Genomic DNA, 11,233 nt, shown 5'->3' with positions numbered 1-11,233 from the left:
TTCAAATATCAGTTTCCCACTACGGTGCATAGGCTTCGTACAATGATATGCTTTTCCATCATAATGAGCATGCTTCTTTCTTAATGGATGCTTGGCAGGAAGAAATCAATGAGGGCCCATGTATACAATCTTCCTACAGTGCTTCAGGTACATGCTGTCGGTTTCATCTAAACAATGGGTGCATGCCTTATAACCCTTATTGGAGTGTCCGGACATGTTGCTAAGTGCAGGCCAATCATTGACGGTTACGAAAAGCAATGCACGTAGGTCAAAATGTTCCTCTACGTGCGCACACACGAATCCCCTCCTCTTTCCACAGCAAAAGAAGATCGTCGACCAGTGGTTTCAAGTACACATCAATATCATTACCAGATTGTTTCGGGCCAACGATAACCACGGGCGTCATAACGAACTTCCGCTTCATACACAGCTAAGGAGGAAGATTGTATATACATAATGTCACAGGCCAAGTACTATTGTCACTGCTCTGCCATCCATACTTAATCCAAACCTTATGTTGCTAGCATCATCTGCAAAAGTTGGGAATGCTGTCCATCTTTCTCCAATGAGACCCATCAGCAGGGTGTCTCAACATATTATCTTGCTTCCTCATTTCTTTGTGTCATCACATCAATTTAGCATTCGTTTTGTTCATGAACAAATGTTTCAAACGTGGTATTATAGAAAAACACCACATCACCTTGGCAGGCACTCTCTTCTTGGTACACACCCCCTCAACGTCACCGTGGTCATCTTTAAGGATTTTATACCGACAGGCTTTGTATACAGGATAGGCATCCAAGTTTTCATACTCCTCACCACGGTAGAGGATGCAATCTTTAGGAGATGCATGTATCTTTTGTGCTTCCAATCCTAAAGGACAAACAATCTTTTTTGCCTCGTACATTGTTTCGGGCAATGCGTTACCCTCAGGGAGTAGGTTTTTATAAGTTTTAGCAACTTCTCGAATCCCTTGTTAGATAAACCTTTGATGCCTTCCATTGCAACAATTCCAATATGGTACCCAACTTTTTGTGCCTTTGTTTGCAATCTGGGTACAACAATATTCTGTAGTCCTCAAACATACGCTTCAAATCTCTGGATTCCTTTTCAGTTTCGCAGACTTCCTCCGCTTTGCGCAATATCGGACCAAGATCATCTTCTGCAGCATGTGCTTTAGCATCTTCTTCAGCCTCACCCATTGTAGTATCTTCAAAGAAGGCATCGTAATCGTTCCCAAAGTCAGGAATGGACTCCTCTTCTTCTTTACCATTCTGCGGCATAATCCCTCTTTATCCGTGCTTGGTTCAAACATTGTAGTTGGGCATAAAACCGCTTTGGAACAAGTGACTGTGAATGGCTCTTGTTGACGAGTAATCTTTCTTGTTATTACAGATTCGACATGGGCAACGAAAGAAATCGTCATGCTTGTGTTTTTTTTGCCGCATCAATGAATTTGTACACGCCATTAATAAACTCCATTGAACACCGGTCGGTGTTGTACATCCACTTCAACTCATCTGGAAAAATAGTGTCAAACTAATTCATTTTAGTATACGTAATTACAACCTAAAATTCAATACACCGAAACCATCCACATAAATTAATTATAAGATGCATAACAATTAATATAAAAATAGTAAACTAAATCAATTGCTAACTACATCTAATTCACTTGCTAACTATAACAAAATAATTATGATATGTATAACAATTATTATATCAATGATAAAGTAAACCAGTTGCTAGCTACATCTAAATCACTTGCAAACTAAAACTACAAATATTAATTAAGAAATATATAATAATTATAAACTAAATCAAATGCTAATTGCATCAAAAAAATAATTGCTAGCTCAAGGATAAAATTACTAACCTTTTTAGAAAAAAATTGCAAAAATTCTACTTCCTTCGCCTCACTCAGCTGCCATGAACAGTGCTGAGTTTATGGCAGCTCGAGGAGGGAGAGTGGGCCTGGTATTTATAGGTAGCAGTATTAGTACAGGATCGTGGCATGATCCAGTGCTAAAGATCAATCATTAACGTCGGATCATGCCACGACCCAGCGCTAATACCCGACAAGGTTTTAGCATTGGGCCGTGGCATGATCCGATGCTTACAGCGCTCCATAAGCACCGGGTAATGCCACAACCCGGTGCTTTTTGGAGTTGGAGAATCTTTGACACCGGGTCACGGCACTACTCAATGCCTATGCTGGATCATTGGTACCGGATGGTGCCATAACCTAGTTACCAAAAGTTCTCCGTGTGCATACCGGAGCACTACCCGGTGCTTATGCTTGCATCACTACCGGCTGCAACGGCAGTTGGTACTTTAGCCGTGGATCTTTGCCCGTTTTCTAGTGCTGCGTCAAACACTTGAGGGCGATAGGTGTGGACTGTGGACCTCCCATGGAGCGCAGCTGCCAGCTGGTGCTCCTGCCGTTTGTCAGCTCTGATGCACGCTGAAGTATATCCCTCTTTCTAGTTCCTGGGATGGCTATACGGCGTGCAAAGCCGCTGGTGCCGGCGCCGTCCATCCGCTTGGCACCGTCACGATGAAAGGAATCACGGGCAAAACGGATCGAGAGTTACCGAAGCAAGGACATCCGATTGTTCTCTACCTGCATCGGGCACGGGTCAGGCTCTGTCTGGGCACACGTAGTGCGGGCCAAAACGTAACTTAAAAAATTAGTTAAAACTAGCAAATATGTCCGTACATTTCTACGGGCGAAAGCTACATACATATATTAACATCCTTAGTAACGTAATAGTAGCAAATCTATATGAATCCATAAATGGTCAAATCTATAATTGTCATAACTTTTGGCTTTAGCAACAAAACCGGTGAGTCCAAGTACATGTAGCTGAATGCAAGTACACTTCTGCGCATATCCTGGAAACATATAAAATATTACTTGCATAAGCCCATAGTCCAAAGTGACCAAAATAGTGCTACCTAGCTCTGGGCGTTCGGGATTACCCGAAATTTCGGGTCGGTTAATTCGGGTTATAATAAATTCGGGTTTTGAGATCTGCTACCCGAAATTGTACCCAATATTTTAATACCCGAAATTTTGGGTACCCAATATTTCGGGTTCGGGTTCGGGAATACCCATACTACCCGAAATCAGCACAAAGTCGATTTATATAGCAAAAAATCAACAAAAAGCAACAGCATAAACAACTCTCCAGCACCCATACATTCAAGCAACAACTTTATAATAGCAAAAACAACATTATAGTTGAAATATGACACATAATTTAGAAGCATTACATTTCAGCAGTGATACTTTATAGTAGCAAACTAGCAATACATTCTAGCAAGGCAGCAACAATACTTTATAGCAAAACATTGCAGCAGCAACACATAATTTAAGATGTACATGTCCCAGCAGCAGCAATGGAGTTGCTTCCCGTTGCCGTTGCATGTGTCCTTGAAGTGGAAGCTTATTGTTTACCTTTTTCTTTTGCACCAAATTCCTCAATTAATTCTGCAAGGAACCAATGTCCAGTCAATAGTGGAATAAAAAGGATTGACCAATTTACCAAATTGCAACAAATAAATGAAGGAATGTTTTACCTTGTTCCATCATAGTTAATTCCTCGATATTCTCTTCAATGTCAACGGGTACCGACCATCTTAGCCAATCTTGTGTACATACTAGTGCTTCAAGCATGAATGGAGTAAGGGAGATTCGGAAGTCATCTAGAATGCGTCCACTTGTGCTAAATGCCGACTCTGAAGCTACTGATGAGATAGGTATAGCAAGAACATCGCGGGCCAAGCGAGACAAAATTGGGAACCTCTGCTCAGATGCCTTCCACCACACTAAAAGGTCAATCTTCATTTCGGTTTCTTCAGTTTCTTTAGCAAGATATTTGTCAAGTTCAGACTTGGTATTGTTGCTTGAAGCATTGCCTAGTCTCATCCTCTTAGCGATGACTTCCTTCAGTTTGCCCCCTCTACCTCCCTTTGATGCTACTGGATCAATTGCATCAGATGTCTCTTCAGTTGGACCATACATTTTCTTGTATTCTTCAAATAACTCATGAACACAAGTGTCAATTGCTTCCCAAACTATTTGTCCCCTTTCCTCACCAAATATCTCTTCAACAGTTATCTTTGTGTACATAGATAACTTGTATCTTGGATCAAGACAACCAGCAACAAAAATCAATAAATTTATGTTCTCCTTCTCCTTTCCCTTTCCCCTCCTCCTGTCATTCACAATTGTATTGCTATTGCTGGTGTGCCAAAGTCCCCAATATTTGTCAAATTTATCTTTCATTCTCCTGCCCATAGCTGATTGCACAACATCTGTACTATTCAACCAGGATTGAATCAACAAGTGCACTTCTCCAATCTCATGAAAGAATGTATGTGAAGTAACATGGAGTGTAGCAGAGACACGGACAGTAAGATCATGGAAATGTTCTAGAAAATCAGCCATCTTCTTCACATTTTCCCAATCAGTTTCATCAGGGTGACCAAATCCATCCCTTGCTTCAGATAGGTCAATAACATAACTCATGTCTTCATCAACTAACCTAGTGAACACTTTCTCATAAACAATTGCAGCTTTAAGCATGATACAAGTGGAGTTCCATCTTGTTGGGACGTCAAGCTTCAAAAATGGCTTATTGGTCAACTTCTCTTCCCCTATAAGTTCCTTAAATTTAGCTATTCTTGAACCTCCATTTCGAATATACCTAATAGCAGCTCTAACACGCTTCACAGAGAGGTCCAGTTCTTTTAGGCCATCTTGCACGATGAGGTTAACAATGTGTGCTGCACACCTCATGTGCAAGTACTTGCCATTAGCAATATTTGTTCCGCTTAGTTGCCTCCTCAAATAACCAATACCAGTGTCATTGGTACTTGCATTGTCAACTGTTATAGTCATTACTCTCTCTAATCCCCATTCAGTCATGCATCTGATCACATTTTTACCAATGTCATCACCTTTGTGCCCCTTCACCATGAAGAAACCAATCACTTTCTTATGCATTTTCCAATTATCATCAATAAAACTAGCAGTCACGGTCATGTAGCCATCTTGCTGCTGAGAAGTCCAGCAATCTGTTGTTAAGCATACCCTTTGACAAGAGTCTTTGAAGAATTTCTTCAGCTTGGCTTTCTCTTGGAAGTAGCATCGAACTATATCTCTAGTACATGTTCTTCTAGATGGAAGCTGAAAACGTGGGCATGCTTTCGCCATAAACTTTCTCAATCCTGATTTCTCACCAAAGCAAAATGGTTGCTCATCTTCTATGACCATCTCAGCAAATGCAGCCCTAAGTTCATCTTGATCAAACCTCCAAGTGCCAATAACTTCACCTTGGGTTGCTTACAGAATACCTTGCGTTGTATCTTTGTTAAACTTGTGTGGATTAAGCTTGCAAATATTGAAATGTCTCTTCAAAGAAGATGTACCATTTGACTTTGTGTCTGCCTTCATGGTACGGCTGCAATATTTACACCTAGCAGTTCTCATAATACCCTTATCATCTTTAATCTGAACAAAGTGCTTCCACATCTCTGATCTTGATGCCATCGGTTTCCTTCCATCCAACTCAACAACTGTTTCTACCGACTCAACCTGCGATGCCTGAGTTCCTACTGCCACGGACTCAACCTCCATATCTATCCGCGAATCAGGTTCTGCTTCTGCCATCTATATGAAAAAATTGAAAAGGAACAACGCTAGATTGAGGGCTCGAGGTTCTGCATCTGCTTTCTACATATCTAGCATGGGAAGAATAGGGAAAAGGGATTCTTGCCTGGTCCTAGTCGCCGGCCGGCTGTGCTTGAGCTGGGAGGGGTGGTGCCGACGCGGGGTGGGGCGGCATGGTGGCCGGTGGCGGCGCGACCGCGCGAGCTGCAAGGTCCTGGGCGGCTGGGCCTGGGCGGCTGGGCCTGGGCGCATGCGAAGACGAAGCCACGAAGGCACCCACGCGAGGTACTGGGCGGCTGGGCGGTGGCGGCGTGAGGGCCTGAGGGGCACCGCTGCACGCCCGCACCGGGCACGGCCGCACCCGCACGGGCGCATGGGCACCTGTGCGGGGCTCGGGGGCTGCGCCGCTGGCTGCTGCGGGGCTGTGCCTGCGCCGCTGCGGGGCTGCGGCCTGCTGCCTGCGACCCTGCGGGCACCGGGGCACCGGGCAGTGCGGCGGCTGACGGTGACTGCTGTGCCTGTGGCCCTGTGCCTGTGCGGGACTGCGGCTGCGGGTGCCGGCCTGCCTTCAGTGCTTGACTAGTTGACTGCTTGAGTGCTTGGTGCTTGCTAGGGTTGCGGCCTTGCGGGTTGCCTGCTTGGTAATGGGCCGGCCCACCGCGGGGGAATGAAGTGGAAGTGGCCTGTTCGGGTATTTCGGGTACCGTGGGTTGAAACCCGAAATAAATTCGGGTTTTCGCATATGCCACCCGAAAATGTTGTTCGGGCTTCGGAATTCGGGTTTTTCGGTTTCGGGTTCGGGTTTTCTCGGGTTTGGGCTTCGGGTTCGGTTTTTATGCCCGGAGTGAGTGCTACCCCATTCATGCAGCATTTCATTTTAATTTTTTTTTCTGTTGCTTCGAACATTGAATCCAGACTAAAATTAACGTATGCACTAATCCGTGATAGAGAGTGATTGAATGGAAAGAACTGATTGGATGGATAGAGCTAACAGATACTAAATGGATTTAGCCTTACCTTTGAAACATAATTGTATGTCAAGAAGTGATAGCAAGGGTGGTATGTCAGCCTTAAATATTAGTTGGATGCTAAATATATTTCATCCATTGCAACACACCATTATGAAAATAAATGTTTGGTGCATTTTCTTATGATCCAAAATTATCTTTAGTTTACGAATTGAAACATTAAAATTCTTAGTTTAATATTATATTAGAATATTATATGGGAAATCGAGACCTGCGTTCCTTCCACCCATAATGATCATTCAAGGCAAACATAAAGATCATTTCGAAAATAGAACTATAAATAGTGCGTCGGTCAAAATAAGAAACATATTAAAGATATTTGATGCTATGATCGCAAGAGTGCTAGAATTGTTAAAAACAGAGCTAAAACATGAAAGATATCACTCTAAATGTTACAGGATCTTAAATATAAATATAAAGTTGCTTCAGTGGGTAACGAGGATGTTCCTATAAAGAAAAGAACTTCACATAAAGACCAGGGATTTCTATGAAACATTTGCACGACGTGGCTGGCAATGCAAATGAGGACTGTGGGTTCATTCACATAAAGCCTAGGGGTGTTTATGAGAAACGTCCGCGACATGGCTGCTGTCCGGTTTTCCCTTGTTTTTTTGGTCAGATCGCTGATTTTCCCGGTTTTTCTCTGGTTTGTGTGCTTGGGGGCTGGTTCTGCTTGTTCTCGTCAGTTTTTTTTCTCGATTTTGATCGGCTTTTTTTGGACGGACGAAGGAATCCTTGTTCGCTTTTTTAGCAGGTAGAGATTAATCACCTGCTTGCTTTACGATTTGTGCAGTTTTAATAGAAGAGATCACCGGAGTAAAATTCTCTTTCTGAAAAATGCAGTACTAGACAACTAGAAATGGATCGCGAAGGGAGAATTCCTAACAAATCAATCTAGTGATTTTCATTTCGCGTTGTCAATCGATTTTTCCTGTACGTTGCATGTCGCCGCACCGGCTGCTTACAACGCTGGGCCTAGCAGGCGGGCTGGCCCTGCCACCAAGCCCACTAGAGCTGTGCTCCTGACCCTGACTCGCTATGGGGTGTGCTCTTTTTGTTACCATGTTTGTTGTCCTTCATTTTAGGTTGATACCGTTCTAGGTTTTCACTCAAAATTTCCGTTGCGATTGATTGTTTTTTATTTCTCGTCACTCAAATTTTGTTAATTGGTAAATGCTACGATGTTGTTTCGATTAGATTTCTTATGGTGAACGCTGTCCACCAGAGCTCAAGTACTTAACTTAAGTCCTGTCTGGATCCTCCAGCTAATGGTTAGCTAGCTAAATTTAGCTATTATGGATCCAAACAGCTTAGCTAATGGACTAGCTAATGATGTTCCAACTAACTGAAATAGTGTTATCTTATTAGCTAATTGAACCCAGCTAATCCCAGCTAAAAATATGAAAATACCATATTACCTCCAACCATTCTGTTGAATTTCCCAACACAGGGGTAACATGATCTATTCATGTTAACAATTAGCAATTAGTTGATGGATCCAAACACACCCAACTAATGACTAGTTAGCTAATTGTTAGTTGGAGAGGATCCAAACAGGGTCTTAGTATGTGTGCTTGCAAGATCTGCTGGCCTAATATATCGAAGGTGTTCGTAAATGTAGAGTTGTATGTGTATACATAGAAATGAGTGCGTGTGTACGTGAGTATTTGCATATGTACAGTGTTTTGGAAAAACAATGTATTGTCCTTGTTATTAGCTAGACTTTTTTATTTTACTTGGCATGTACATGCGCCTTCCATCTGCTGTCTTCCAATCTTTCGATTGTTGCATTCCAATCGATTTTTTCTTCTGATGATCCGCATACCATTTTCCTATTGATTTTGTTATCCGCGTCAACCGTTTCCTCCTACGTGGAACGCACTGAAGGGTTAGAAAAGATCGACTGGCACATCAATAAAAACGAGACAACCGAATGCTATGCCCGTCATGTGTTTTCGTACTCTTGAGTCTGAGCCTCTCAGGTCGGCCGCCTACCTTGAAGATGGCCCAAATGGTTACGTTCGTGCGCCGGTGCGCATGCATCGGAGAGAAAATCGATTGATGCAAAGAAAATTTTTTACTCTTACGTAGTCATTCCCAATCCCAGCTAGGATTGATGTGTGAGAAAGAAGCAGCGAACATTATTGATGTCTGTCTCCGCGAAATGCAAACGGGTGACTTCTTGCCTGTAGCTGCCTCGGATACAGTCCCATCGCCAAGAAGGCTAAAACATATAGTTCGGATTCAGGACGCTCAGAGAGCCTAGCCAGACGGAGTTGGTTCGGGCTAGCACGACCAGCAGAACGGGTTGTGCGCCTTGAGCTCTTCCACGACGCCGGCGATTGACCCAGCCGCAGCAGCGATGGACACGACGAGGCACCCAGCACTGAGCGCATGTAGGAGCAGCCACTGCGTGCTTCCCCGTGCCACCCTGCGGTGCGCGATGTACATCTCCACAGGGAAGTACACGGTGAGCGGCCAGAAGGAGACTGCCCCGATGAATCCTACCACGGAGCCGAAGAAGGGCAGCAGCATGGCCACCGCCGTGGTCACGCATACGTACGCCGTGCGCCAAGCCATCCGGATCGGGCTCACGGAGAATGCCATGATTCGGCCCACTCTGACGTCCGTCTCGCGGACCAGCGCGCTGCCGGGCCACGCGGCGGATGCCCGGCGCTCGACATAGGCGAAGACCGGCTGGGTCATGACCTGGTAGGTGCCCACCAGGTGCACCACAACGAAGGCGTTCGCCACGTCCAGCAGCCAAAAGGGTTCGTAGAAGCCGAAGCCCGTGAGCATGTTGTCGGGGGCCGCGCTGCCGAACGCCGCGTACCCCACGCACCCGCACAGCAGGTAAATCACAGTGGTCACCGCCACGCTCACCGCCGTCGCCTTCTTCATCACCACAGCCTCCGACGGCGGCGGCGACTTTATTGTGTCCTGAACGGAAGAAGACAGCAGGCACGGACGTGTTACAGAGTTACGCAACAGCCAAATGACATTCGACGACGGGCTGGCAAAGATGAGACAGAGAAATCAGCTGCCACGGCTGGTGACATGACATGCCTGGATTTCGAGCAGAATGATAGAGAAACCGTAAGCGAACGCGATGTTTCCAAAGGCCTGCAGGTTGCGCCAGACCTTCTGCATCACGGTCACCCTGGCGCCGGTACTGATGATGCCAGCGAGGCTGCCCCTTAGTCCTCTGTTTGCTGCGATTATTATTGCGAACGTCAGCACTTAACAGGTTAGAGAATTTCATCGTCCCTTATTGCCACCAGCAAGGATGGATCAACTTACCTACGATCTCCGCGGCACCAAGGGAGACACCGATGGTGGAGTAGGACAAGGACATGATAGCGGCGACAATTGAGAGCCACCATACCTTGTCTAGGTCGGGGATCTGCGAGAAGACGACCTGCATGACGCCGAAGATGGCGATGTACGGGCTGGTGGAGGCGTGGCACGGGTCATCGTGCCCTCTGTAGTGGAAGCAGCCCGCCCTCCTGATCGCCCTGCTCGTACGTGTCGTGTTACAAAACGACTCGTTATCGCCGCGGAGGCGTGGCGCGGTTGTGATGGAGTAGTGCGACTTTGGCTTACAACATACTGCATGCTGACGGACGCGGCGATCGAGACGCCGATGCCGATGCCGAAAAGGTTCGAGAGCTGGATGGCGCAGCAGAGCCTCTCCTTGGACTCGCCCAGCGTGGCGCGCACGGCGTCGATGTAGGTGCGGTTCCGCGGGCCGAACACAGGGTCGCCGGAGCGGTAGCACTCGGTGAGGAGGGTGGAGGTGTAGTAGATGACGGCGGCGAAGAGCACCATCACGGCGGGGCCCGCCGCCCATCCCAACTGCGCGACACCCCACGCGAGCGAGAGCACCCCGGAGCCGATGACTGCCGTGATGATGTGCGCGCTGGCCGTCCACAGTGTGCCGGTGCGCAGCGGCCGTCCGTCATCATCAACTAGCAGCTTGGGCGGCTCTGCCTCTGAGCGACTTTCAGCACGGTCACCGGCGGCGCCCAGCTCCACCTCCATGCCGCGATTGTCGAGAGGCGCCACGCAAACGGTGTGCGACATCGCGGGACTGCGGAAGATGCTTGTTTCTGAGAAGTCGACGGATGGGTGGGGAACTTGTGTAAAACCAAATCAAGGTCAGCACAAAGAGTTTAAAGCTCGAAGCTTGTAGATATCTGCTTTGATGGTAGTGAGTATTTATCAAGTAACAAAGGTGAGGTCTTACTTATTATTTAACACAATTAATTGTTTTCCACCAACCTAGTTAGTAGGGGTGCGTGCTACTTTGCTAGTTGTCACCAAACATAACCACAATTGACAAGAATGATACCATAGTGAGAAGCCAGTCAAACCAACAATTATTTAACAAGCCAAATTTAAAAATCACGATATGATTAACAGATTTTTTAAGATGGTCTATGAGACGAATTGAAAAAGGCACAAACCATGATCCAAACAACCGAGATTGATTATTAGCAACCATCAACCAAACAATCGCATTTGCAAT

At 45.9% G+C, this 11,233-nt stretch overlaps 2 protein-coding genes across 2 annotated transcripts; both read right to left on the bottom strand.

The window, feature by feature from the left end:
* Positions 1 to 3,449: 3,449 nt before the first annotated feature.
* LOC112898079 (zinc finger BED domain-containing protein RICESLEEPER 2-like) lies at positions 3,450 to 5,281 on the bottom strand. The gene is made up of 2 exons (XM_025966481.1): positions 3,583 to 5,281; positions 3,450 to 3,493 (listed from the first exon to the last, which is right to left on the bottom strand). The coding sequence occupies exons 1-2, from the start codon at positions 5,279 to 5,281 to the stop codon at positions 3,450 to 3,452; spliced, it is 1,743 nt and encodes a 580-aa protein (XP_025822266.1).
* Positions 5,282 to 8,763: 3,482 nt separating this feature from the next.
* Positions 8,764 to 10,947, bottom strand: LOC112897232 (amino acid permease 3-like). Its single transcript, XM_025965486.1, has 4 exons — positions 10,316 to 10,947; positions 10,006 to 10,220; positions 9,772 to 9,917; positions 8,764 to 9,645 (listed from the first exon to the last, which is right to left on the bottom strand). Exons 1-4 carry the CDS (start codon positions 10,786 to 10,788, stop codon positions 8,992 to 8,994), a joined length of 1,488 nt encoding a protein of 495 aa, XP_025821271.1. The 5' UTR covers positions 10,789 to 10,947; the 3' UTR covers positions 8,764 to 8,991.
* Between the last annotated feature and the right edge of the window lie 286 nt (positions 10,948 to 11,233).

This window comes from Panicum hallii, chromosome 6, assembly GCF_002211085.1.
Source record: "Panicum hallii strain FIL2 chromosome 6, PHallii_v3.1, whole genome shotgun sequence".
In the NCBI taxonomy this organism is placed as follows: domain Eukaryota; kingdom Viridiplantae; phylum Streptophyta; class Magnoliopsida; order Poales; family Poaceae; genus Panicum; species Panicum hallii.
Note: the sequence above shows the minus strand (reverse complement) of the source record. Positions and strands in the feature narration are given on the sequence as shown.

What these genes read in the sequence shown, in the direction of transcription:
- LOC112898079 (XM_025966481.1), bottom strand. Translation starts at nt 5,281, where the DNA reads ATGGTCATAGAAGATGAGCAACCATTTTGCTTTGGTGAGAAATCAGGA. An exon ending in ATTAACTATGATGGAACAAG is followed by an intron (nt 3,494 to 3,582) that starts GTAAAACATTCC and finishes GGTTCCTTGCAG; the next exon opens with AATTAATTGAGGAATTTGGT.
- LOC112897232 (XM_025965486.1), bottom strand. Translation starts at nt 10,788, where the DNA reads ATGTCGCACACCGTTTGCGTGGCGCCTCTCGACAATCGCGGCATGGAG. An exon ending in GCCGCGTCCGTCAGCATGCA is followed by an intron (nt 10,221 to 10,315) that starts GTATGTTGTAAG and finishes ACGTACGAGCAG; the next exon opens with GGCGATCAGGAGGGCGGGCT. An exon ending in TGGTGCCGCGGAGATCGTAG is followed by an intron (nt 9,918 to 10,005) that starts GTAAGTTGATCC and finishes TAATAATCGCAG; the next exon opens with CAAACAGAGGACTAAGGGGC.